Below are 27680 nucleotides of genomic sequence, written 5' to 3' on the forward strand. Positions count from 1 at the left end.
GTGTCCGTCGGCCAATCTGAGATTTCTCCCTGTTCACCGAAGACAGGGGGCCTGATCCCGGCTTGGAACCACTGGCCTTTTTAACAGGGATTCTGTCCTTCCTGCCCAGTTCTGAATGGGAGGCACTGCAGACTGAGGAGAGTGCCGTGCTGGGCTGGTAGGAGCCAGGTTTGGGGCGGTTGGGGGCTTTTCCTACCTTCGTGGCTCACCTGTGGGTCACGTCCCATCTGCTCCTCCAGCTTGTCTCTGGGGTAAGGCTCTTTCTAAGTTATTAGTCCTTCATCCTTATTTGGTTAGCTCATCAGGACCCGATTCAGAACCGACCCAGACACTCCCGTGTCCTGAGCTTGCTTTCTGCGTATTTATTGCAGGTCTGATTTCCCACGACTGCTGTTGTCTGCTGATCTCCCGTGGGTGTGACCCTCAGGTGAGGAAGCCAGTCGGGTCCCTTGGCTCAGAGGTCTCTAGGCTACCAGTTCCTCCCACCTCCGATGGCCTGGAGGGTGAGAGCCCTGTAGAGCTTAGACCAGGACAGGTTAGGCTGGAGCGGAGTGGAGAGGACGCAGCACCTGGGGAGATGCTCTGAGTAGATGCTGATGTCAGATGCTGCTTCTGTTCTCAAAACAGAACCGAAGAAAGCAAAAGCCGGTTTCCTCCTGTGAGGAGGTAGCCACCTTGAGCCAGAAAGGTCCCCAAATTCCTCAGCTATTTGCCACTTAGCGCACTCTCTTTGAAGAATGGCGTTTATTTCTGATGGTGTTTATTTTTAAATCTTCCCTCAGCAACACCTGGGTTTTTGCAGAAGAGGAAAGTGAGTCCCGAGAACTGCACCCGCCTCTAGGGTCCCTTCGCCCGTCCGAGCCCCGGCTAATGGGGGAGCTTGGATTGCATACGCTCCGTGCCCTTTGCACAAAGTAGCTGCTCAATAAATATGTGTGCATTTGATTTTCCTGGGGGTCGATGGAGGGCAGCCTTGCTCCCGGGGCTCCGCCTTGAAGGGCTCCCTCCGGGGCAGGGCTGAAGCCTGGGGGCAGCAGGGCTCACCTGGTGGGTTCGCCTTCCAGCCGACACCATGAGCAGCGGCACTGAAATGGAAGTGTTCGGCATAGCCGCTCCCTTCCTCCGGAAGTCAGAAAAGGAGAGGATCGAGGCTCAGAACCAGCCTTTTGATGCCAAAACCTACTGCTTTGTGGTCGACTCAAAGGAAGAATACGCCAAGGGGAAAATTAAGAGTACCCAGGATGGGAAGGTCACGGTGGAAACCGAAGACAACAGGGTAAGCCCCGTCCACACCCTCTGCAGGCCGGCCAGGCCTCTGTCTGCTCCCCATGGCTGCCCAGTCTGTGCATCCGGTCCATACCCAGCCATCTCCAGACGTGGCTCTGGCACTGGAACGCCTCACCTGGCATCACCGCCTTAGCGTCCCAGGTGTCCTCGGAGGAAGCAGAGTGAACACTGGCCTCAGGTTGCACGGTGGGAGAACCACCTGGTTCTGGTTTGGCCAAAACAATCCATGTTCGGGTGCTTTTGTTAATGTTCGGGTCACTCTAGGTCAGAGGGGACCAGCCCTGTGCATCCCAGGGGTGTGGAGTTGGGAGTCCAACAGTAGGAGGACCTCTGTTAGAACACTCTCCTTTGGTAGCCTAGGTTTCCCCCTAATTCTTCTAGCAATAGCCATCTAACTAAGGAAGTGAGGAAAGCGAGTAAAGGATCCTGGTGGACCACAAGCTCGATGTGACATAGCAGCCTTCCCATATCATGAAGGCAATGAGCAGTGTAGCCCACTACATTCTGGCCCAGGTACTGTGGGCATGCTGGGAGGAATTCTGGACTTCACTACTCTCTGGAATCTAGAGCAGAAGAATCTGGAAATGTTCTAAGAAAAGTTAAAAAAAAAGAAAAAAAAAAGGCAGGGGGGTGGCATCCAAAAGAGAAGTATAAAGGAAATAGCGTCATTGGGTTGGATGTGAAGGAAAAAGGCACTGAAATTGTCCTGTGATGCTTGCAAGCACTGGAGCTCCAGAGGGCAGCTCTCAGTACATTTCAGATGATGGAGTTAAGAACAGGCTTATGAAGCCACAGGGAAACATGGAAGGTAGACCTGATGAATGACAATCTAAGACGTCTAGACCCTCACAGGGAGGGCTGATGGCATGGATGGTTTAAGTGGATCTCTACTTAAAGGCAGGTTTTCCACTGCCTTGCCCAGAGGCGGGGTGGGGAAAATGACCATCTTCAAAGGAGGTCTCAGGAAGGAGGTGAGGGCAGAGCAGGGGAGAGGAAGCTGAGCTCCATGCCCACTATGCCAGGGTCCTCCAGCCCCGCTGGGCACTGGGGCAGGGGGCTTCTCTCGAGGGGAGCACAAAGGCGCCTGCCAGTGCCTGGAACCACCACTCTGCCTCGTGGTTCCTTCTCCTGGCTTGTAACACTCCCGCCCCAGAAAGGGAGCGGGGCTGGTTCTCTTTCACAAGCAAGGGCCAGAGCGGGTGAACGGGCAAGATGCAGGGTGGGGGCTTGACAGCTGCTTCCAGAGAGCTCAGAATGCCGGCTAACTCTGGGCACCGGCCTGCTGACCCAAGGCCACCAGCCTCCTCTTCGGTACCTGCCTCAGGAACACCAGTGGACCTGCCGTGTTCCCTGAGTAGACAGCAGAAACCCATGAGCTGCTGCAGCTGGGTTTCGGCCCAGCCGGCATCACGGAGCTGAGAGGTTCCTGCTGGCACCCGCGCCTGCGTCATCCCCGCACCCACCCACAGAGACCCTCTTCTCATTTCTGGCATCCTTCCCTCACCTCAGGCCCATCGGAGATGGAAAAAAACAAAAGCCCAAGTAACAGAAACAAATCCCATTCCGTCACCACCACTGCAAGCCGCCCCCAGCCCTGTCTCCCTCCCTGTCAAACGGGCGTTTTCTCCAGCACCTGCTTCTTCTGATCTGGGCGTGGGAGACAGATAGCTGCAGGGGCAAAACGCACAGAGAAGCCCAGGTGTGCACTGTACCCCGTCCCTTTCAGACCCTGGTGGTGAAGCCAGAGGACGTGTACGCGATGAACCCGCCCAAGTTCGACCGGATCGAGGACATGGCCATGCTGACGCACCTGAATGAACCGGCCGTGCTGTACAACCTCAAGGACCGCTACACCTCCTGGATGATCTACGTCAGTGCCCGCGTTTGCTGGGTTCCCGGGACCTCTGACGGGGTGGGGTGGGGCTGAGCTGCTTGTGGTGGGATGGGCTCTGGAAGGACTGGTGCTGACTGAGCTGCTCAGCAAAAGAGGGGGAATGAAAAGAAGAAAGGGCGACAAGAGTGATGCAGGATGAGAAGGTGAGAGATGAACGGGGCAGGAGGAGAGCAGCTGGAAGGAGGGGCGGGGGCAGGCGAGGTGGGTCCGAGGCTGGGGTCCTGGCGCCGGCACCCACCAGCGGCGGGAGGTCCGTTACAACCCTCTTGAGTCTCAGCTGCCTCATCTATAAAGAGAAGTATCTTGCCTCCTTTACAAGTTTCTCGTAAAGAAAAGTGAAATAACAAAAAGAAGGTTCTATGTGTACAGGCACACACCCACGTATACAGACATATGTATTTTTTACGCTCCCCCAGACCTACTCGGGCCTCTTCTGTGTCACTGTCAACCCTTACAAGTGGCTGCCGGTGTACAACCCCGAGGTGGTGGAGGGCTACCGGGGCAAAAAGCGCCAGGAGGCCCCGCCCCACATCTTCTCCATCTCTGACAATGCGTATCAGTTCATGCTCACAGGTAGGTTTCCAAGGAGGAAGCCTGGAGGCGGGGGGAGGGCTCAGGGAAGCTGCCATGCGATCCTGCACCCGCCCCGTCCAGTGTGCAGCCTCCATACAAAGGACAGGAGGGTGGAGGTGCTTAAAAACGACGAAAGAGGCCACATATTTCAGGGGCTTGCAGGCCCTGGTGAGAAGTTTGGATTTAGTGCAAGCATGGGTTACCTCATACGAAACTGACATTTCTGTGGGCCCAAAGCAAAGACTGACAATTTCATATGGTTCAGCATAATACAGAGAGAAGCCCGTGGCTGGTTGTAAGCGGGGGCTTAACCTCTCTGGGCCTCATTCTCAAAGAGGAGTCTCTTCAAGCTCCCACCTAGGACTAAACAGGATGGTGGTGGGAAACTGAACCGTGCAGTGAACTCTGACTGCTGGAGACATGGCGGAAAACTGGGAAGCTCTTTTTATTACAATTTTTTTTCTTGGACTATAGTTGATTTACAGTGTTGTGTTAGTTTCTGGTGTACAGCAAAGTGATTCAGTTATATATATATATATATATATATATATATATATATATATATATATATTCTTTTTCAGATTCCTTTCCACTATGGTTTATTATAGGATACTGAATATAGCTCCCTGTGCTATACAGTAGGACCTTGTTGTTTATTTTATATACAGTCGTTTGCATCTGCTAATCCCAAACTCCTAATTTATCCCTCCCCCACTCCCTTTCCCCTTTGGTAACCATAGGTTTGTTTTCTACCTATGTGAGTCTGTTTCTGTTTTGTACATAAGTTCATTTGTATCACATAATCACACGTAGGTGATATCATATGGCATTTGTCTTTCTCTGTCTGACTTCTCACTTAGTATGATAATCTCTAGGTCCATCCGTGTTGCTGCAAATTACACTACTTCATTCTTTCGTGTGGCTGAGAAGTATTCCAGAGTGTGTGTGTGCGTGTATACACACACCCCCCCCCCCCCACCTTCTTTATCCATTCCTCTGTCAATGGACATTTAGGTTGAGGAAGCTCTTCTTATATTGCTATCAACTCTATTTTATCTTTCCCTTTGGCAGATCGTGAAAACCAGTCTATTCTGATTACGTAAGTATCCAAGGTGTAGAGTGTTTTCATAGCTGTGGCCCTTTGTCCCCAGTGCAGAAGGGGAAGATGCCACTTGCTCTGTTTTGTTAATGAGAAAGTACCGAGAACAAAGTCTGTGATGCAAAGATGTGGGGCTGGGCGTTGGGGAGAGACGGGCAGGAAGGCCTGTGAGGCCTCAGGAAGCTGGAGCTCCCCATCCAGCCCGCTCAGCTGTGCCGGTCTCCCCCGGGGCCCCTGCCTCTCCGAGTGGTCTCACATTTGCTGGGAGGTGTGTGTCTGCTGTGGCTCGGGTGACATCTTAGGGGGCCAATTTACACTCACGGAACTTGTTTCTCTGTCTCTCTCTCTTTCGACTGCTCTGAATAGTGGAGAATCCGGGGCAGGAAAGACTGTGAACACCAAAAGGGTCATCCAGTACTTTGCAACAATTGCAGCGACTGGAGACCTCGCCAAGAAGAAGGACTCCAAAATGAGGGTATGGAGAGGAGAAAGGCTTGTTCTGCTTCCACTGCCAACCTTTGTCTTAACTTCAGAACGAGGGGGCACGGGGAGGCGACACCCCACCTCCACAAGGAAGGGAGAGCAGGCCAGGATTTAAAGTCTCACAGAACAGCCAGTTCTCCTAGACGACCCAGCATGTGGTTGATGTTACAGGACCAGATCCTGTGATTGCCTAGAAAACAAGCTTCTAAGGCTCCACTAAGAAAAGTCAGTTTGGGAGCAGCTCACATACACCAGAACCACACATACCAATTGGAGAGAACTGTAGTGTCTACTTGCCTTTCAAAACGAATATATTATAACAGTATGAAATGAACACCGATAACCTAGCTACCTGGAGAATCAAGGAGCTGAAGGGCTAAGTGAGGAGGTTTAGGTCAAGACACCCAGCTTGAGCCAAATCTAAGAATGGCAAGCGTGAGGCGTGCTGATGGTTTGCCTGGGCCCCAGATTGGAAAGCAGGGCAGGGAGGGGCTGGCGACCTGGGGCTGCAGGAGCGAAGGCAGCAGGTGCCGCGGAGCTCACTGTCGCGTGCGGCTCTTCCTGCCCCGACCCCCTGCTCCAGGGGACTCTGGAAGACCAGATCATCAGCGCCAACCCGCTGCTGGAGGCCTTCGGGAACGCCAAGACCGTGAGGAACGACAACTCGTCCCGCTTTGTGAGTTTGCACCGGCTCAAGCTGGGAGCTCCTCTGAGGCCCGCAAGTAGGCAAGGGCCCTGCTTCCAGGAGGCTGCAGTCCTGGGGGTGGACCGCGAAAGAAGGAAACAGATCAACAAGACAGTCTGGGACAAGGATTCCTTGGTAGACAGTGCAGTAAAGAGGGCGTGTGGTAGTGTACTGTGAGCCAGGTCTCCTTTAGACAGGGCTGGCAGGGAAGCCCAAGATCCACAGGATGAGGACAGGGGACTGGCGGGGTCAAGGGACCTCAGAGGGTCTGAGGGGCTGCAGCGAGGCAGGCAGCATGAGGGGAGGTGGGGAGGGGTGGCAGGGAGCGACCTGGAGCCTCGGAGTCTGTAGGCCAGGAGAAGGGGTTTGGGTTTCATTCAGGAAGCTACTGAGGGATCCTTTAAGAGGGAAGTGATATGGTGTGATTTGCATCTTGAACACAATCTCTCTTACTTTGTTGACCATCTTGGGGGTGGGAGTGTAGGGGAGTGGCGTTTGGAGGCAGTGTGGAACAAGGGGATGGAGAAGGGAGACGCAGCCAACCGGAAAGAGGAGAGGGAGAGGAGGTCATGCTTCACTTCAAATTACTGGGGAATAAGGTTCCCGTTCACATTACCCAGGAGGTGGGTAGGAACACCTGGAGTCACGGTACACCTGGTCTCCCTTCCCCCACAGGGCAAGTTCATCCGAATCCATTTTGGTACCACGGGCAAGCTGGCCTCTGCAGATATTGAAACGTGTAAGTAGATCCCTGGGATCAGATGATGTCTCGGGACATCAGGGGAGCAGTTTGGAAAACAGTCCTGTGTTTGTGTTCCTAGATCTGCTGGAAAAATCGAGAGTAACCTTCCAGCTGAAGGCTGAGAGGAGCTACCACATCTTCTACCAGATTCTTTCCAACAAGAAGCCCGAGCTCATAGGTGAGGACGTCCCCAGAGGGGTTGGTCTGAGGCATTTCGGCTTTTGGGTGAGTGGACCAAAGAGAGTTGTGTGTATGCACAGGTGACTCGGCAGCCAGCAGAGGAAGCTTGCTTTAGAAATGGGATGCGGCTGTTTTGACGGTGACATGCCAATTTGAAAAACGCAATCCAATGGACAGTAAAAGGCTGAGGCACAACTGGTTTATTCAGCTCTGGTTTATAGAAACTGGCCGAATGACCAAGCATGTAGTGGTCCTCTAGCGCCCCCTTGTGTTCTGGCACAGAAACCAACATTTCACCCAATGCTGTGAGGCCAACGCAAAATCAGATGAACCACCAGCTGGTGGATGTCCACCCTGCCCTTTGTCCCGCACCTAACAGGGGCCTGGTGCCCTTCTTTGCTCCCTGGCTGTGTCTGCTCAGCCTTCTGGGCCCAAGCCTGGAAATAGGCTGCAGCTTTTCAGCAGGTTTTGGAAAAGACTGTGATTCTACCAAATGATCTGTGCTTCCCTCCCTGTGGCTCTGTCCTGGCCCACACTCGGCCAGTTTTCCCGATTAACCTTTCCCAACCGACATGGATCTGCGCCCTTTGCACGCAAAGCAAGAGAATTTCAATATTCTCTCTGTGGTTCTTACCCTACATGGCCTGGGCGGGCTGCAGAGTCTTCCCTGGACTTTATATTCTGCCACAGCCTGAGTATCGAGAGACTGTTTAAGAGATTTCTAACTACCCTCAGCCTGGGCCCCAGCAGCGAAAGTCTCAGCTGAGGACGCAGAAGCTGAAAGCCCCTAGTGGATGTTTTCTTTGCATCCATGTGACCTCCTCTAAATGGTCATCATTGCAGAGCTGCTGCTTATTACAACCAACCCTTATGACTACCCGTTCATCAGCCAGGGTGAGATCCTGGTGGGCAGCATTGACGATGCGGAGGAGCTGCTGGCTACGGATGTAAGCAGACGGGGGGGGAGGGGTGGGCGCGGGGCTGCTCCTCCATCACTGGGGTCAACCGGCTGACGTGCTGTGCTGTCCTCCGATGCCAGAGCGCCATTGACATCCTGGGCTTCACCCCAGAGGAGAAGTGTGGACTCTACAAGCTGACAGGCGCCGTGATGCACTACGGGAACATGAAGTTCAAGCAGAAGCAGCGGGAGGAGCAGGCAGAGCCAGACGGCACTGAAGGTACCACGTCACCGCGGCGACCGCGCGGCAGGGCCAGGGGGCGTCCAGCTGAGGTCGCTCGGGGCCTTTTTTTTTTTGCCGTACGCGGGCCTCTCACTGTTGTGGCCTCTCCCGTTGCGGAGCACAGGCTCCGAACGCACAGGCCCAGCCACTCCGCGGCATGTGGGATCTTCCTGGACCGGGGCATGAACCCGAGTCCCCTGCATCGGCAGGCGGACTCTCAACCACTGCACCACCAGGGAAGCCCCTCAGGGCCTCTTTTGAAACCGCTTACTCCTCCTCCTGCCTAGAGAGGCGAACCTCTTCAGGGCTCAGATGCCTACAGGCACGGTTACTGCCCCGTCTGCTGAATCACTAGAATGGTCCTGCCTCAGATACAGTAAGGAGTGACCAGGGTTTTCTGGAACCCAGTGCCGCCTTTTCATAAAATCTATCATATTCTCTGAGTGACTCAGCTCCCACCGGCCACAGGTAAGCAGTTTAGAGACACGGAATGTAAACACATGAAGATGGGCTGAGCCGAGCGTGGAAACATCCGGATGACTTTCAGAGTGGCTCTTCCGCTTTGCCAAGCATCAGGGGTTTCCCTTGTAATCAGCCTTCTTTTCCTGCCAGTGGCTGACAAGACAGCCTATCTGATGGGCCTGAACTCTTCGGACCTCCTGAAAGCTTTGTGCTTCCCCAGAGTGAAAGTTGGGAACGAGTATGTTACCAAGGGCCAGACTGTGGACCAGGTAAGTGGCTGCCGCAGGCTGGGAAAGGACGCGGCACCCGACGGCCGCTGCCTCCAGACTCACCGGCTGGCCCCTCCGCACAGGTGCACCATGCCGTGAACGCCCTCTCCAAGTCCGTCTACGAGAAGCTGTTCCTGTGGATGGTCACCCGCATCAACCAGCAGCTGGACACCAAACTGCCCAGACAGCACTTCATTGGCGTCCTGGACATCGCGGGCTTTGAGATCTTTGAGGTTTGTGTTATACTCGTTTGGCTTTGTGCTGGGGGCTGGTTTTCGTGATCCTATAGGCAAGATGTCAAGGCAGCCCACACGTCATCCAGCATCACATCTTGGAGGAAAACGAGATGGAGGGTGGATCAGGTAGAAGAGAACGTGGAAGGGTTTGTATTATTTTAAGAGGGAGGAAGGCTTGTGTCAAGTGGAATTTTAAAGACATCCTCAAACGGATAAAAGAAAACAAAAAATCAAATGCAATTACTGACAATAGGGAGAGCCAGAAACAGAGAAGAAGTTGACAATAAGCCAACCATGCGATGTTTTACATAAATATCCTACTGGCTCTGGGTTAGAAGCACGTAGCCATTCATCGAAGCATATGTTTGGTGTCTGCCAGGTATAAGACTTGCAGGTGAAAAAAAGATGAGCTTGTAGTTTGTAGAGGACAACGAGAAGTACGTAAGGCACACAGAAGACCAACTACAGATAAGGCAGGCCGTGGCCAGCGCCCAGGAGAGGCCCAGACCGTGGACTCAGGAGAAGCATCTTCCAGCTGGAAATCAGAGAAGACTCCAAGGACGTGTGGTCTCCGCTGAGCCCAAGAGTGTGCCCATTCCTGAAAGCATAAATGAGCTGGCGAGAGCCCGAGACCATGAGGAGGAAGGCTGATGCGTGTTTGGTTTTGAAAGAAGTCTAACTTTTCATGTGAACCTTATGTTTTGGTGTTAGTACAACAGCCTGGAGCAGCTGTGCATCAACTTCACCAACGAGAAGCTGCAGCAGTTCTTCAACCACCACATGTTCGTGCTGGAGCAGGAGGAGTACAAGAAGGAGGGCATCGAGTGGGAGTTCATCGACTTCGGGATGGACCTGGCCGCCTGCATTGAGCTCATCGAGAAGGTACCTGCTGTGTGCACTCAGCAGCCGCCCCTCGCCGACCTGCTGCTTGACACTGCAGCTCATACCCGCCCCGTATGCACTCTGCCTTGGTCCAGCCGATGGGCATCTTCTCCATCCTGGAAGAGGAGTGCATGTTCCCCAAGGCCACAGACACCTCCTTCAAGAACAAGCTGTATGACCAGCACCTGGGCAAGTCCAGCAACTTCCAGAAGCCCAAGGCGGTCAAGGGCAGGGCCGAGGCCCACTTCTCGCTGATCCACTATGCGGGCACCGTGGACTACAGCGTCTCGGGCTGGCTGGAGAAGAACAAGGACCCCCTGAACGAGACGGTGGTCGGCCTGTACCAGAAGTCCTCCAACAGGCTCCTGGCACACCTCTACGCCACCTTCGCCACAGCAGACGGTAACAGACTCCGCGGGGTGCCTTGGACCCGCACTTCTTCACTCCACCAGCCACGAGGCTGGAGCAGCTCTGCAGGTCTGATAGCAGCACACGCCGTCTTTTCTTTCTTTCAGCTGATGGTGGGAAGAAGAAAGCTGCCAAGAAAAAGGGCTCTTCCTTCCAGACCGTCTCTGCCCTCTTCAGGGTAAGAAAGATACAGATTTATTTGCTTGTACTTGGTTTAAGTCATCTCAAAACGAGCAACGCAGAGATGCTAAACTTGACTCACTCAAGAATAGTGATGTGGTCTTAATCTGGTTACTGTCACTTAGGGAGGGTGAGTGGCAGTATGATGATATACAGATGAGGTCTAATAAATGGAGGACCAGAACTGAACTATCACTTTAAACGGCATCAGCTGCGTGTGCCGGCCGGCCTGGGAGGCGAGTCCTCGGTACAGACTTTCCGACTTGCCTGAAGGACACAGGCAGTAGCATGTCCTGTGCCCAGTGGAGCTGGATACTCCTCTTGAGTTGATTTCAGAGGCATTTTGTACTTGGTTAGTCTCTGGTGGTTCACTGTGAAGCAAAAGTCTGTTTTATCAGTTATTCGCCTACACTTCTAGCCAAAAGATTATTAAAAGAGAAAGTTAAATAATACCTTTATTCCTTAGAATTTATGATAAATTTAAAATACATACCTTACTTTTTTGTTACAATATATCTCCGTGTCTGTAAAAGCCTATGGTAGGCTCACTATCAAATTTAATCTTTTTCTTTTAGGAAAACCTGAACAAGCTGATGTCAAATTTAAGAACAACCCACCCTCACTTTGTGCGCTGTATAATTCCCAACGAAACCAAAACCCCAGGTAAGACACCTGCTGGCTCTGAAGGTGGCACTCAGGTTTTAGGAGGTTCTGTGTGAAGCTGACGTTTGTTGCTTCTCTTCTCAGGGGCCATGGAGCACAGCCTTGTCCTGCACCAGCTGCGCTGTAATGGTGTCCTGGAAGGAATCCGCATCTGCAGGAAGGGGTTCCCAAACAGGATTCTCTATGGGGATTTTAAACAAAGGTGTGTGATAAAAATGTTCTATTTGCTTCTTGAGAAGATGTGTAAATGCTGGAACTTGAGAGGGAGGAATAGTAGTATGAAAAGACCCGTTTCAAAAGAACAGCTATGGACTCCACGTAGCCAAGGTATACAGTTTTCTCCCACATTTTCTCAGGAGCTTATCTGATATACAACACGTCAGAAAAACACCTGGCCTAAGAGTCAGTAGGCCTAGATTCTAGGCCACTATCTGGCCTGTGACCAAGAGCAAGCTTCCCTCTCTCTCTGGACCTTGGCCTTCTTGCCTCTTGGAAGAGAGGCCTGAACTGGTTTCCAAAGTTCACGTCTTTGCTAATGGTCTACGATGTTTCTGTGTCCACAACGGCAGATACCGAGTGCTGAATGCCAGCGCCATCCCTGAGGGGCAGTTCATCGACAGCAAGAAGGCGTGTGAAAAGCTGCTGGCATCCATCGACATTGATCACACTCAGTACAAGTTTGGACACACCAAGGTACTGCATCAGCTCTGACAGATGTTGGCGGGTGGTCCCCGTTACACTTCTCCGGAAAACTGACTCAAGTCATCCTTCTCCCCTCAAGGTGTTCTTCAAGGCTGGCTTGCTGGGAACCCTGGAGGAAATGCGGGATGACCGCCTGGCCAAGCTGATCACCCGGACGCAAGCTGTGTGCAGAGGGTTCCTCATGCGCGTGGAATTCCAGAAGATGGTGCAGAGAAGGTCGAGTGGGGTCTGTGCTCAGACCTGAGCTCTTCGGGAGAAGTGGGGAGTCTCTCTTAGAAAAACACTGATGTTTTGTTTTTTAGGGAGTCCATCTTCTGCATCCAGTACAACATCCGAGCCTTCATGAACGTCAAGCACTGGCCCTGGATGAAACTCTTCTTCAAGATCAAGCCCCTTCTCAAGAGCGCAGAAACCGAGAAGGAGATGGCCACCATGAAGGAAGAGTTCCAGAAAACTAAAGATGAACTCGCCAAGTCAGAGGCAAAAAGGAAGGAACTGGAGGAAAAACTGGTGACTCTAGTACAAGAGAAGAATGACCTGCAGCTCCAAGTACAAGCTGTAGGTGTTTAGGAATTTTTTTAAAACTTTCCTTCTAGATTTGATTAGTTAAGAAAATGACTTTTGGTGGGAGTTTTGCTTTTTAGTTGCGATGCTTCGTAAAGGACCTCATATATAACAAAATACTGGAATGTCACAAATCTTATCTTTTAACCATTAAAGGAAATGATATATTTTTTTCTTTTTTTAAGGAAAGTGAAAACTTGTTGGATGCAGAGGAAAGATGTGATCAACTGATCAAAGCCAAGTTCCAGCTGGAGGCAAAGATCAAGGAGGTGACTGAGAGAGCTGAGGATGAGGAAGAGATCAATGCTGAGCTGACGGCCAAGAAGAGGAAACTGGAGGACGAATGTTCGGAACTGAAGAAAGACATAGATGACCTTGAGCTGACACTGGCCAAGGTTGAGAAGGAGAAACATGCCACAGAGAACAAGGTGGTACACTCTCTGTGGGCCCTTCCAGCTTGATGTGGTCAATGCAAACCCGACTTGATCTCTTCTTATAATTGCCTGTGGCTTCTTCTTAGGTTAAAAACCTTACTGAGGAACTCGCTGGTTTGGATGAAACCATTGCAAAGTTAACCAGGGAGAAGAAAGCCCTCCAAGAGGCCCACCAGCAGACCCTGGATGACCTCCAGGCTGAAGAAGACAAAGTCAATTCCTTGAGCAAAATCAAGAGTAAACTGGAACAGCAGGTGGATGACGTGAGTAAAGGATGCTAGTCGGGAGGCCTGGGCCTCAGGGTGGGAAGAGCTCCCGAGAACCCTCTGGTGCAAAGCATTTGTTCTCAAAAGGAAACGGTGCCTTTTGCAGCTGGAAAGCTCCCTAGAACAAGAAAAGAAGCTTCGTGTAGACCTGGAAAGGAACAAAAGGAAGCTTGAGGGAGACCTGAAGCTTGCCCACGAGTCCATATTGGATCTGGAGAATGACAAGCAACAGCTGGATGAAAGGCTCAAGAAGTGCGCCCTGAAACCACCGAGTTCAGCTTTCCAATTCCCGGGTATTTGGTCTTCACACGTTCTGCATTTCCCTTCACAGGAAGGATTTCGAGTACAGTCAGCTGCAAAGCAAAGTGGAAGATGAGCAGACTCTGGGCCTGCAGTTTCAGAAGAAAATCAAAGAGCTACAGGTAGGAGGCGTTTGGGACTTTTCTTTCACACGTGGTCACGTACAGTGGGTGGGGGGTGTCTATTGCACGTCATTAGAGCAAAGCGGGCAGGACCGTGGGTCTCCTTTCTGCTAGGCTGACACAGTAGTGATGAACAGTTTTTCCGTAACTGTTGACAAAGCACATAACTGAAGTATTTGAAGTCCACGTGAAGTATTTGAAGTCCACGTGCAGTTGGAATGGACTATATCCTGGGTGGCCGCTGCAGGGGTAATGCCTGTGTCGAGGCAGGAAAAACTCGTGTCAGAGGAAATTTGCAGCATTGGTATCGTTCGGGGAGCAGTCCGAGAGCGGTTTGTCTAATGGGAGGGGAAACTAGCCTGGTGTTGACACTGGAAGTCAGGAGTGTCGTGGGGCGGCCTGCCCTCACAGGCCCGCATCGAGGAGCTGGAGGAGGAGATCGAGGCAGAGCGGGCCTCCCGTGCCAAAGCTGAGAAGCAGCGCTCGGACCTCTCCCGGGAGCTGGAGGAGATCAGCGAGCGGCTGGAGGAGGCGGGCGGCGTCACATCCACCCAGATAGAGCTCAACAAGAAGCGGGAGGCCGAGTTCCTGAAGCTGCGCCGGGACCTGGAGGAGGCCACCCTGCAGCACGAGGCCACGGCGGCCACGCTGAGGAAGAAGCACGCGGACAGTGTGGCCGAGCTGGGGGAGCAGATTGACAACCTGCAGAGGGTCAAGCAGAAGCTGGAGAAGGAGAAGAGTGAGTTCAAGCTGGAGCTCGACGACCTCGGCAGCAACGTGGAGAGCGTGTCCAAGTCCAAGGTGCGGGGTGGGGGGCGCCTCATCCTCAGGTGAGGGGGACCCTGCGTCCTTCCCACCTGATCGCTGACTCAGCTTCCTCCCCCTTCTCAACCCTGCAGGCGAATCTGGAGAAAATGTGCCGCACTCTGGAGGATCAGTTAAGCGAGGCCAGGGGCAAGAACGAGGAATGTCAGAGGAGCCTGAGTGAACTGACTGCACAGAAGGCACGTCTGCAGACGGAGGCCGGTGAGCGCCGGGAAACGGCGGGGGTGGTGCCTCCTGGACACCCACAGAGGGCAACTGGTCAGAACGAAAGGCAGGGTTTGTTTGGGGGAGGATTTCTAGGGAAGCAGATTTTCAGGAGAGAGGCAATCAGAATAACCCACGAAAGCGCCATTTAGAATGTCCCAAAGGAGGAGAGCACTGAAAGTTCAGTAAGAAGGAGAGAGACATAGACTGGAATGAGGAGGGACCCAAAACACCACCTGCTTCAAGCGCTTTCAAAATTAATGTAACCCTGCCTCAAAAAGAACCTAGAGGGCAGAAGTGGGACTAGGAACCAAGTCCCATGGCTTTGCTACTTCTCGCTGCACATTAATGCAGATTCGTTGTCTGCAATGGAGCATTTTAAACAGTAAAGAAAGAACCACGGCCAATTTGTATAGGCTCTTGGTGTGTGATAAAAATACAGGGGAACATTATCCGGGACTTCCACCTAGAAAACATGGCTCCCCCAGCGCTGGTCCTCCAGCCCATCATCACAGGTGAACCAGTCCTTTGTAGCAGCTCGACTGAGACAGTGACAAAAAGAAGTTCAGGGGCCACTTCTACCATGATCTTGGGAGTTCACCCCTGGAGTCCGAAGGCCTCTCCCCCACCTTGTTTTTCTCCTGCCTCTACGTAAGCATATAAACCAGAACCACCGTAGCCACCCAAAAATCCAGCTTCAAACTACTGAAGCTAGAAGTCCTAAGGAACGCAGCAAAGAGATGCAGTATTTCCCCCAGTGACAAATCAGCAAACAGCTGGAAGCGCCAGCCACTGAAAGGTCTGATGGGAGTGTTTAGGTGGTGAGGTTTTGGTTTACAATTCTTCTTAAGTTTTATTGACAAAAGTTACTCCATGCTTCTGGAATTTTACAACAGTATCTTACCAGGGTGTGCTTTCAGTTTCCTCTTCACGGACACATCCCTTCACCCCCAAGAAAGGACCACATCTTGTAATTTACTCTCTCCCCATATCTCAGCACAGTGCCTTACATACAGTAGGAACCTGGTGAGTGAGTGAATGAAGTGAAAATAATTCCCTTCTGGACACAGGTGAGCTGAGTCGTCAACTGGAAGAAAAGGAGAGCATAGTATCGCAGCTTTCCAGAAGCAAGCAAGCATTTACCCAGCAAGTAGAAGAGCTCAAGAGGCAGTTAGAGGAAGAGAGCAAGGTACGTCCGCAGAGGGAGCACTCCCCGACCTAGCCTTCCAGTACCACCTGCAGAAACAAAAGGCAGCTCTACTCATAGGTGATGACAGCGGGAGCACACTTGGATTGCATCATGCACACGGCACTAAAATGGTCATCCGCTGGGGCCTCTCCTCTGTCCTGACTTTTGCAGGCCAAGAGCGCCCTGGCCCACGCCCTGCAGTCCTCCCGCCACGACTGTGACCTGCTGCGGGAACAGTATGAGGAGGAGCAGGAAGCCAAGGCTGAGATGCAGAGGGCGCTGTCCAAGGCCAACAGCGAGGTGGCCCAGTGGAGGACCAAATACGAGACGGACGCCATCCAGCGCACGGAGGAGCTGGAGGAGGCCAAGTACACAACCCTATCTGTCTTCAGAAGAAACAGAACTCCTAGATGATCAAGTGACAGAAGGCACCAACTTTAGAACTACTCGCGAGTGAATTTGTTACGATGTTTTCCCATCTTCTATGTCTTTTAAGGCAGTTCTGTGCCAGTAGAGGGAGGCGGTGTTAGCACATTTCATTGAGACAAACGACTTTGACCTTGGTTAGAGAAAAGGCAGGCTATTGGTCACTGGTTTTTAGCAGACAGGAAGTTCTCCTGGGCTTATGAAAGGAAATCGGCGTTTGAATCACATAAATTAGTGATTCCAACTTGGTGAATAGTGATGTTCAGTAGGATTGAAACTTAAAGCATCTGCTTCTCTTTCACATTCTTCAAGGAAAAAGCTCGCTCAGCGCCTTCAGGATTCCGAGGAGCAGGTTGAGGCGGTGAACGCTAAGTGCGCTTCCCTGGAGAAGACCAGGCAGAGGCTGCAAGCAGAGGTGGAGGACCTGATGGGCGATGTGGACAGAGCCAACTCCCTGGCTGCCGCTCTGGACAAGAAGCAGAGGAACTTTGACAAGGTGTGGGGTGAGCTCCCTGCCGGCTGAGCACCGTGACACAGCGGTACCGGGTGGTACCTGACTCTGCCCCAGTAGCAGTGTGACCTCAGGCAAGCCCCTGAAACAGAACGGGAGTGGGATGCGGGGGGGGGGGGGTCCCTTTCAAACACTGTCAGTGGAAACAAGCCACCGCCTCCAATGCTGCCAGTCCCGAGCGTTTTTGTACCCCCACACGCTGGTCTGTCTGCGGGGGCTGATGTGGGAATCCAACTCGGGTCCCACTGCGAGGCTTTGTGACAGCGTCCCCTTCAGTATGACAGGTAAGGTTGCTTTGAAACAAAGTTTTAATGAAATACTTAGAAGTACAGGGCCGTTTTCATATTAGGAAAGGGCAGTTCGGCCCAGCTAATTCCTTCTCAAAGGATCCACTTGCTTTTCATCAAGGGCAGTTGTTACTGACCAGTGACTGATCTGGAAATCTTGGTTAGCCAGCAGTCAGGAACAAGGGGTTAGGCAAGTGACACGGCAGAGGCGGCCCCAGCTCCCAGACTGCTCCGCCTCGCAGGCGTACTTAGATAGAAACTAGCCGAGAGGCGCTCGTCAACAGAGGTGCCGCCTTCCTCCCCGGTGCTGCAGGTGCTCGCTGAATGGAAAACCAAGTGTGAGGAGAGCCAGGCAGAGCTGGAGGCATCTCTGAAGGAATCCCGCTCCCTGAGTACTGAGCTCTTCAAACTGAAAAATGCCTATGAAGAAGCCTTAGATCAACTTGAAACTGTGAAACGGGAAAATAAGAATTTAGAGCGTAAGCAATTTGTCTGAAATCCTGCTTCATGCTATTGCCAGAGCGTGGGGCTGGAGGTCCGTGACTGCAGGACCCAAACCCCTACACGAGAATCCGTTACTGCACACACAGGAAGTGTTCAGATCCGAGGGGTTGTTTCTGAGTCTCTCTATATACAGTATCTTATCTCTAGGAAACAGCATCCTTAGAACTATGATAGACTAGTTAAAAGCATTCGGTTGGTGCTTACTCTGCCTGGAAAACTGCACGGAGAACGTTCCGAGGCAACCAAACCTCTTTCTTTGCAGAGGAGATAGCCGATCTCACAGAACAAATTGCCGAAAACGGTAAAACCATCCATGAACTGGAGAAATCAAGAAAGCAGATTGAGCTGGAAAAGGCTGATATCCAACTGGCCCTTGAGGAAGCAGAGGTGAGCAGAACGCCGGCGAGGCACTGGCCTGGAACGGAGACTATGATGGTGGGGCTCCAGCTTGGGAGGCCAGGCGGCCCCGATCTGGGTCTGTAAAGTCACAGTCCTAACGCCGGCCCCTTTCCTATCAATCAATGTGCATGGACTAATACCTGTGAATACCTGTGAATTATCTTCAACTTACTGGAGAAAATCATTATGTTAAAATAGGTCTAAAAATGAGATTTTACAAAAATCTTAGATGAATTCAAAATATCTATAAAGTGCCTTAAGCGCCTAAGAAATGTGATGATTTAAATGTTATTGTTTGATGGTATAATAAAAACAAAGTGCAATGAAACATCTTATTTCTGCACTGAAGGTAAGTTAGGGATTTTTTAAAAAAGAGTTTTGAATATTGCAGAGTTAGAATTACAAACATTCTATTGGAGGTTTTTTTGCCCCAAAGAGTAGCGTAGCAGGCTCTCTCCCATCACTGGTACCATTTCTGTCTTGTTCTTGTTCTTCAAAGGCCGCTCTTGAGCATGAAGAGGCCAAGATCCTCCGAATCCAGCTGGAACTCTCACAAGTGAAATCAGAAATCGATAGAAAGGTGGCCGAGAAAGACGAAGAGATCGAGCAGCTGAAGAGGAACTACCAGAGAGCAGTAGAGACGATGCAGAGCGCCCTGGACGCCGAGGTGCGGAGCCGGAATGAGGCCATCAGGATCAAGAAGAAGATGGAGGGGGACCTGAACGAAATCGAGATCCAGCTGAGCCACGCCAACCGCCAGGCCGCAGAGACCCTCAAACACCTCCGGAGCGTCCAGGGGCAGCTGAAGGTTTGCGCACTCCCGGTGGGAAACCTCTCCCATTCTCAGACACGCCAGCTGTCGGCTGGGCTCATGGTCCTCAGGCCTCAACTTCAGCCGGACGTTTCTGTTACTGTCTGGCCAGGATACCCAGCTCCACCTGGATGATGCTCTCCGGGGCCAGGAGGACCTGAAGGAGCAGCTGGCGATCGTGGAGCGCAGAGCCAACCTGCTGCAGGCTGAGATCGAGGAGCTGCGGGCCACCCTGGAGCAGACGGAGAGGAGCAGGAAGACGGCGGAGCAGGAGCTCCTGGACGCCAGCGAGCGCGTCCAGCTCCTGCACACCCAGGTGGGGGAGGGGAGGGGGGCGGGGCGGGGCCCCTGCGCTCGGGCGCGCCTGGCTAAACCCCCTCCTCCCGTCCCAGAACACCAGTCTCATCCACACCAAGAAGAAGCTGGAGACAGACCTCCTGCAGCTCCAGAGCGAGGTGGAGGATGCCAGCAGGGACGCGAGGAGCGCTGAAGAGAAAGCGAAGAAGGCCATCATGGACGTGAGGCTCCTCCCTGCCCTGCGTGGCTGCCAGGATTGCATTTCATCCAAGCCCCCTTCCTCTCCAACCCATTAGACAGGGTGGGGCCTTCCCAGGGCACATGTGGTGTGAGTTCTGCTCCAGAAGCGCTCCCCACCTCCCCGGACAGTCAACATGTCTCCTCCCGCACGTTTAAATAGTGGACATGAGAAATAAGGGAATGTGGATAAAAAAAGACCAGAAGGAATTATATTCCTTTCTTATGCCCTTGGAGAGGTATGCTCTTCCTTCCTTCAACGTATGACTGATTCCAAATATAAAAATGAGACCCTCAGACGTCAGGATCCCACCAAATGTCACCTTACAGGAAGCTGACTTCCCTCCCACCGGCATCCAGCCTTCCTGCTCCAGAGGCCTTGGTTCTGGGCTCGTGGCCCCCACAGCGCCACCTGCTGCTCGATGGAGGGCACAACCTCGTGACGATTCCTCCCTGCTTGCTCAGGCACCCCCAGTTCCCTAGAGGCCTTCCCTTAGCCCCATTACCCCACCCCCGTGATGCTAGGTTATGAACTCAGAATTCTCTAAGTCACGGGTTGGTGATAATGGTGATAAGGAAAGAAGGAATCTCCTTGGAGCTAGGGAGGTCCCAAGGAGGCCAGTTTAAGAAAGGGAAGAAACTATTTCCCATCCAGCCCTTGAAGGTTTCACTTCTTAGTTTATGCTACATGCCTGGTGCAGCTCTTCTCAGATCCCATGGTGGAACAGTGGGCTCAGTCATCCCGTTACCTATTGTCCTTTGTCATCAGCATGGCTCTGGTCCTCCGGGTACCCAGATTTCAACAGCTCCAAGCACTTGACCTTGGTCTGCATCTGAGTGGGATGATGTGCTTTTCAGGCGGCCATGATGGCCGAGGAGCTGAAGAAGGAGCAGGACACCAGCGCCCACCTGGAGCGGATGAAGAAGAACCTGGAGCAGACGGTGAAGGACCTACAGCACCGCCTGGACGAGGCTGAGCAGCTGGCCCTAAAGGGCGGGAAGAAGCAGATCCAGAAGCTGGAGGCGCGGGTACTGGCAGGACAGGCCCCAGCCTACGCAGAGCTTTCTGGCCTCTCCCGTTCGTGCTCCAGCCCCAGACTAATTTACACACGTTCCCCCAGATCCGAGAGCTGGAGTTTGAGCTTGAAGGGGAGCAGAAGAAGAACACCGAGTCTGTCAAGGGCCTGAGGAAGTATGAGCGGCGGGTCAAGGAGTTAACTTACCAGGCAAGTGGAAAGAAACCCCACGGGCATTTCCTCTGTGAAGTGCGAACACCTTCCCAGGTCCTCTCTCCAGAAAACAGGGAGAAATCCTTTAGCCCCAGAGAGAACTGGGACCTCTTGCATCCCTGCCGGCCCCTGGCTAAGTACTGTCCCATGTTCTCTCTTTCAGTGCGAAGAGGACAGGAAGAACGTGGTGAGATTACAGGATCTGGTGGACAAACTTCAAGTGAAGGTCAAGTCCTACAAGAGGCAGGCCGAGGAGGCTGTAAGTCCGCGGGACCCCAGCGCGGCGCCTGGCCTGTTTCCCCCTGCGAGCCCCAGAGAGGCGCTCGCTGATCGTACCCGCCCCGGCTCTTTGCTTTTAGGATGAACAAGCCAACGCTCATCTCACCAAGTTCCGGAAAGCTCAGCATGAGCTGGAGGAGGCTGAAGAACGGGCCGATATTGCCGAATCTCAAGTCAATAAGCTCCGCGCGAAGACCAGAGACTTCACCTCCAGCCGAGTAGGTGGCCCCGCGGCACGGGGTGGGGAGGGCGATGCAGCGGGAGGTGCGGCTCCCGGGGAGGAACCCGCCGTGATGGACGGGACCTTGGAGAACCTTCGACTTTAGAACTGGTCAGTCTCGGGCTCAGGAAAGGAAAGGATCTGCTTAAAGCCACGTAGCTGGTGTAGAGACCGGCTAAACCCCGGTCTGTGAGTCCCAGTAGAACACCGTCCTGAAAAGCGGCGAGCGGTTCCTGCGTGGGCTCGGGCGCCCTCTGCCGGCCGGCCGCCGTCTCTGCGCCCACTGTAGGTGTAGGTTCCTAGATCCCTGGGCTATTCTGAGGACCAGGCTCTCAGGCTGTGGGGTGACTGCCGCCACGTCTGCACTCGTGTATCCGCCTGCGATCCAAGGAATATCCCGTGTCCCGCTGAAACAGACAAGCAAGCAACCCCAGATGCTCGCTGGGAGGGGGCGTGGCCGGAAATGCGGCTCTGCCATCTGACAGAACTCAAGATGCCCACTTTCTCCCCAGATGGTGGTCCATGAGAGTGAAGAGTGAGTGATCTACGCTGGAACAGGACAGAAAATATGCGAAATATGTATTTTCATGGTTCCTGACCCTTAATTTCCATGTGATTGCTTTTCACATGCAATAAATTTTGCTTTGTTTTCAATTTGGGGCTGTGTCATTGTATTTGTTTTCTCTTCCCGGTGTGGAAATGGTTCGTTGGTGGTATTTATGCCCAATGTTGAAATCTCGGTATGCAGATGACTGAATGAAGTCATTTGGCCTATTTTCAGGTGCATGTATGTGGGGACAGGGAGAGACTGCTTTTGGTTTAAATTTGAGATTAGGGCAGAAATAAAAAGTACTCCTAGGTTAACCACTGCTTTGGTGGAAGGAGGGGGAGATTGTCCAAAGAGTCATCTCCCAACTATGACAAGGGGGACATACAAAGGTTTGGTTCAGGAAAGCCCCGTCTCAAGTTGAATAGGGTTTTAAGGCAGAAGCCAGAGTCCCCCTACATCTTCTCAGAGAACTACCCTGGAATCTAACAAAAGTTTGTCAGGCAGCTCCACACAGTGCCGTGCTAACTAACTACTAGGAATACACAAATGAGTAAAACAGCGTCTGGTCCCTCCAAGAACTCGCAGTAAATCTACCACTGAGGTGCTGGGAGAGCTGGACAGCTACATGTAAAAGAGTGAGATTAGAACACTCCCTAACACCATACACACAAATAATAAAATAAACGGATTACAGACCTAAATGTAAGGCCAGACACTATAAAACTCTTAGAGGAAAACAGAGAACACTCTATGACCTAAATCACAGCAAGATCCTTTTTGACCCACCTCCTAGAGAAATGGAAATAAAAACAAAAATAAACAAATGGGACCTAATGAAACTTCAAAGCTTTTGCACAACAAAGGAAACCATAAGCAAGACGAAAAGACAACCCTCAGAATGGGAAAAAAATACTTGCAAATGAAGCAACTGACAAAGGATTAATCTCCAAAATATACAAGCAGCTCATGCAGCTCAGTATTAAAAAAAAAACCCGGGCTCCCCTGGTGGCACAGTGGTTGAGAGTCCGCCTGCCGATGCAGGGGACGCGGGTTCGTGCCCCGGTCTGGGAAGATCCCACATGCCGCAGAGCGGCTGGGCCCGTGAGCCATGGCCGCTGAGCCTGCGCGTCCGGAGCCTGTGCTCCGCAACGCGAGAGGCCACAACAGTGAGAGGCCCGTGTATCGCAAAAAACAAAACAAAAAAACAACCCAATCCAAAAATGGGCAGAAGCTCTAAAGAGACGTTTCTCCAAAGAAGATATACAGATTGCCAACAAACACATGAAAGGATGCTCAACATCACTAATCATTAGAGAAATGCAAATCAAAACTACGATGAGGTATCACCTCACACTGGTCAGAATGGCCATCATCAAAAAAATCTACAAACAATAAATGCTGGAGAGGGTGTGGAGAAAAGGGAACCTTCTTGTACTGTTGGTGGGAATGTAAATTCATACAGCCACTATGGAGAACAGTATGGAGGTTCCTTAAAAAACTAAAAACTACCATATGACCTAGCAATCCCACTACTGGGCATATACCCTGAGAAAACCATAATTCAAAAAGAGTCACATACCACAATGTTCATTGCAGCTCTATTTACAATAGCCAGGACATGGAAGCAACCTAAGTGTCCATAGACAGATGAATGGATAAAGAAGATGTGGCACATATATACAATGGAATATTAGTCAGCCATATAAAGAAACGAAATTGAGTTATTTGTAGTGAGGTGGATAGACCTAGAGTCTGTCATACAGAGTGAAGTAAGTCAGAAAGAGAAAAACAAATACCGTATGCTAACACATATATATGGAATGTAAAAAAACAAGACAAAAAACGGTTCTGAAGAACCTAGGGGCAGGACAGGAATAAACATGCAAAAGTAGAGAATGGACTTGAGGACACCGGGAGGGAGCAGGGCAATCTGGGACGAAGTGAGAGAGTGGCACGGGCATATATATACACCACCAAATGTAAAATAGCTAGTGGGAAGCAGCCGCATAGCACAGGGAGATCAGCTCGGTGCTTTGTGACCACCTAGAGGGGTGGGATAGGGAGGGTGGGAGGAAAATGCAAGAGGGAGGGGATATGGGGATATATGTATATGTATAACTGATTCACTTTGTTATACAGCAGAAACTAACACACTATTGTAAAGCAATTATACTCCAATAAAGATGTTAAAAAAAAATTTTTTAAAAACTACTGAGTTCTTGGCTCAGTCTCCACTGTTTCAAAGCCGCGCAACAGAAAATCTCACCCTTTATCCAGGGTAAAACTGTCTTTAGCATAAGGGAAAATACAGCAGGAAGTCAGAAAACTACCTGGACGACCTACTACCGGAAACGCAGAATCATTTGTTCGTCGTTATCAGAAATAGTTGTCAAGTTCGCTTCTTTATCTGATTCTAGGTGATCAGATGACCCAGCTTGACTTAGGAGGAGTTCAAGGCCCAGGGGAGTTCAGCACCTCCTGGGATTTGTCATTCTACAGGAAGAAGGTCACTATGGATGTCAGATTTGGCCTATCAGTGATTTCAGATAATTTTACCTCAAAGACCACATCTCTTTGATGTGCTTTCAATGCTTTCTGGCAACAATGTGACTAGAAAGTGGCGTGGCCTCCTGGTGGTGGCTGTTGCTGAGAGGAAATCACAGCAATGAGAACAGGCCTGGTCCTGACCCTGGCCTGAGGCTGGGCCCAAAGGGCTGCAGTTGCTCAGAGCCTCTCAGTCCGTACAAGGACAGCTATAAGCTGCCTTCTGGGGAAAGTGGGGAATAGAAAAAGAAAATGAAGCTTCTCATTACAAAGGTATTCAAACTGGTAGATGAAGAATGAAAATGAAAGACCTGGTATGTCACCACTGTAATATGAATTATGAACCCCTGATGAATTATGGCTACTAGCGTCACAAAAATAAGACAACCGGACGTGACACGCCTCCTGACAGAAGTATATACACCACCGCCCAGGAAGAATTCCTGCCAGCAATCTAACAGGGGTCTGATCAAGACCCTAAATGTGTCCACCAACTTACAGGAAAAGCAGAAACAGACCAAGATACAACCAATAAACTCCAGGATATGAGGAACTCAACTGAACACAACATCTAGTTTTTTCAATACATAAATGGCAAGGAGAAATACATTAAAGAAATGGAAGGGGGACACTATAGATTAAAGGAGACTTAGACCTACCCCCCAACTGCTCTGCCTGGACCTTGTTAGGACACACACATGCATATTCCATCTGGTAAAATTCGAATACTGACGGGATATTCGACGATGATATGGGATTATTGTTCATTTTCAAGGTAATATTGTGATTATGATTTCTAAAATAGTCCTTATCTTTAAAAAATACATAATAAAATACAGGTAAGAGGGACTTCCCTGGTGGCACAATGGTTAAGACTCCGAGCTCCCAATGCGGGGGCCCAGGGTTCAATCCCTGCTCAGGGAACTAGATCCCACATGCATGCCACAACTAAGGAGCCCACCTGCCACAACTAATGAGCCCAAGTGCCGCAACTAAGGAGCTGGTGCTGCCTGCAACTAAGGAACCCGCTTCCCACAACAAAGGAGCTTGCCTGCTGCAACTAAGACCCGGTGCAACCAAATAAATAAATATTTTTAAAAAAATACAGGTAAGAAAGGAAGAAAGAAAGAAAAAAAGAAGGCAGGTAAGCAGAAATGGCCACCTTTGCAGTGAACTTGTTTCACAGAATTTCAGACAAAGGATTGAAAAAAAGAGGTCCCTGATGCATTTTATGCAGAACTGGGCTACAAACCTGAAAACCTCTGAGACTGTAGGACCTGACACGTCCACACACAGGCAAAGTGCAGTATTTCCCATGAAGGAGAAGATGAGGAGATGGGTTCTGGAAGCAATCCATAACTATCTCTTTTAGGCTCTGATTTTGTGAAGGATAAAATGGAAAAATTCATTTTCTGTGAGTTCATATTGTGACCAACTGTGCCAGTGTTCATCTATTCCATGAAGCAAAGGATGTCTGTGACTATAGAAAACATAAGCCCTGTTACTGTGGAGAGAAAGCACGAATCTCATTCCAAATAAGGCCCTGCCGTGCCCCACGTGGGAGCAGGTGTGTCTGGGAACGGAGAGGAGGAGGGTGGACTCAGGCCCTGTCCCTGAACTCCTTCCCCGGGCTCTCAGCACCGCATATTGACTCAGTGATGACAAGACAGGACTATCGTCCCGCCCCTGCTTTACAGATGAAGAAACGGAACCACAGAGTAGCTTGCTCGAGGTCAAGATGGCAGAGCTGGGATTCTCTCTAGATCCCAAGACTGCTTTACACTACAAAGTGCCGCCTACCTGAGCAGCTGGGAAACAGATGCAAGAAATATAATAGCTTGAGGAGGTGGGCTCAGGGGTGAGGGTCCATCAGAACTGGATGGATAAACTCACAGTGTAATGTTTTTCCTTTTGACTGTTGACTATTTCCGTTAACTTCCTCCAGGCCTCCACTATAGTCCTTCTCTCGACCACCAACCCAGCCCACCCCGTCTTCGGACAGCCTCCCCTCAGACAGACCAAGTTCAGTAGGAACTTGGGTGACTTAGCTCATTTGCAGTATCTCCTGGTCCTTTTGCATGTGAATCCCAAAACAGGATGGCAAAAAAGGGTGAAGGTGCCCCCTTCCGGATAAGTTCTCTGGGTGGAATCCCACAACCGCCAGATTAAGGGCCAGTTCAAGTTACTTTTCCTTTTTCTAAATAGACTCACTTTTCTCTTCTATTGTATTTTTCCTGGTAGTTGGACATAGAATTTACTTTTTCCCCTGTAATTCTTACACTATCCAGAAAACTCTTCCTGGATTCTTTACTGAGCCTCGAATCTCTTGGCAGTAGATTTCTATTTTTTATTACTTTTATAATTTTTTAATTATACAAAAAATACGTGCTCAACACAGGATTTAAAAAACATATCTGTCAACTCTAAAGAGACCGCGGGCTAGGACTCCTTTATTTGGAAGTGATGAGATCTTGATTTACGATTTGCAGAGGGCCCCCTTCTTAACAACATGCAAGGGATTCAGCTTCTAATAAGAGCAATGTGTCCTCATGGGGAGCAACTGGCTGCAGCCTGCAGCCTCCTCCTGCTGGGGAGGGCAGCCTTCCCTTCCTCCACGCCTGGTCCCCGCGACAGCTGAGCGCTTTAATAAAGCAAAGTGTGCCTGGGAATGTGGGCTGAGGAAGCTGCCCAGAACACAGAGGCCTATTTCCACCCCTCCCAATAATCCCACTGCTAAAAACATCTGAGGCTGAGAGGTCCCGAGGCTGCTTGCTGGGGCTGAGCCGTGATCCGGTTACACTGAGCAAGGCCGAGACATTCCGGAGGCCCCTGTGCCCACAGGTGCAGCAGCTGCGGCCCAGGAGGGCACCGATTATTTTTAGCTAAGATGTTTCATGCTTTCCACGGCAGTGAGCGGCAAGAAGCCTGGGCATTTGGTGGCCTTCTCCACGTTCTGTCAACTTAGAGGTGGTCCTGAGGAGCCCTGAGGAGGTCCAGGGAGCAGATGAGAGTCACCCTTAGGCCACCTTCGTCAGAACCTGACACCAGCTTGTGGAGAGAAGGAGCATCTCAGATAAAGAAAATGGACCATTGTCATCAGCAGAGGGTTACTCAGTGACCCAGAGATACACAAATAAATGAGACGGAACCTTGAACCACAAGGACCGTCAAGGAAATATAAGTATTCAAATAATGATGATGGAAAACAAATCAAAACCAAACACAGAGGCATGGGAGACTGAGGAAGGTGAGCGGGTGACATGCTTTTATAATCAGAAACCAAAAGAAAGTCAATCCCCTTAGCAGTGAGTAGTGTTCTATACACAGCAGGTGCTCAACGCATGTGCTGAACTGAATTCCTAGTAAGAAGGGAAAAGAGGTGGGGGACTCTGTGTGCCTGGGGAAAACCAGTTCTTCTGATTTTCTGCTTCTCCTGTCATTAATAAAGACAATAATAACCCAGAAGCTGGTCTTTACCAATCTGTCAGCAATCCTGACCATACACTTGAATTTCTTGGCTTCCTGAAACGACGGTTGTGGGCACGGCTATCTGTAG

At 51.1% G+C, this 27680-nt stretch overlaps 2 protein-coding genes across 15 annotated transcripts in view; one reads left to right on the top strand and one right to left on the bottom strand.

The window, feature by feature from the left end:
* The first annotated feature begins 1057 nt into the window (after window positions 1-1057).
* Window positions 1058-21602, top strand: LOC307177113 (myosin-3). The gene is made up of 39 exons (XM_079903921.1): window positions 1058-1276; window positions 3014-3157; window positions 3598-3754; window positions 4826-4853; window positions 5220-5328; window positions 5920-6012; window positions 6697-6760; window positions 6843-6941; window positions 7787-7890; window positions 7983-8121; window positions 8737-8855; window positions 8939-9088; window positions 9803-9973; window positions 10069-10375; window positions 10489-10559; window positions 11137-11224; window positions 11309-11426; window positions 11794-11917; window positions 12006-12142; window positions 12229-12484; window positions 12676-12918; window positions 13011-13187; window positions 13297-13442; window positions 13522-13612; window positions 14024-14413; window positions 14512-14638; window positions 15712-15830; window positions 16002-16198; window positions 16569-16752; window positions 17368-17533; window positions 17821-17945; window positions 18457-18765; window positions 18881-19084; window positions 19161-19286; window positions 20161-20331; window positions 20424-20528; window positions 20695-20790; window positions 20891-21028; window positions 21543-21602. Exons 1-39 carry the CDS (start codon window positions 1073-1075, stop codon window positions 21567-21569), a joined length of 5823 nt encoding a protein of 1940 aa, XP_079760047.1. The 5' UTR covers window positions 1058-1072; the 3' UTR covers window positions 21570-21602.
* The window catches only part of LOC307177111 (uncharacterized protein), a 319987-nt gene continuing 313464 nt past the window's right edge, over window positions 21158-27680 (bottom strand). For all 14 annotated transcript variants that reach the window (XM_079903912.1, XM_079903908.1, XM_079903913.1 and 11 more), the window contains one exon: window positions 21158-21437. In XM_079903912.1, the coding sequence (XP_079760038.1) occupies window positions 21206-21437 (232 nt within the window). In that variant the 3' untranslated portion in view covers window positions 21158-21205. The remainder of the gene's footprint in view (window positions 21438-27680) is intronic.

The sequence above is a fragment of the Stenella coeruleoalba genome, assembly GCF_951394435.1.
Source record: "Stenella coeruleoalba genome assembly, chromosome: 19".
In the NCBI taxonomy this organism is placed as follows: Eukaryota; Metazoa; Chordata; class Mammalia; order Artiodactyla; family Delphinidae; genus Stenella; species Stenella coeruleoalba.

Bases quoted from the DNA above. Each gene is read 5' to 3' on its own strand.
- LOC307177113 (XM_079903921.1), top strand. From the start codon at position 1,073: ATGAGCAGCGGCACTGAAATGGAAGTGTTCGGCATAGCCGCTCCCTTC. The intron at 1,277-3,013 runs GTAAGCCCCGTC...CGTCCCTTTCAG, and splicing joins TGGAAACCGAAGACAACAGG to ACCCTGGTGGTGAAGCCAGA. The intron at 11,918-12,005 runs GTACTGCATCAG...TCTCCCCTCAAG, and splicing joins ACAAGTTTGGACACACCAAG to GTGTTCTTCAAGGCTGGCTT.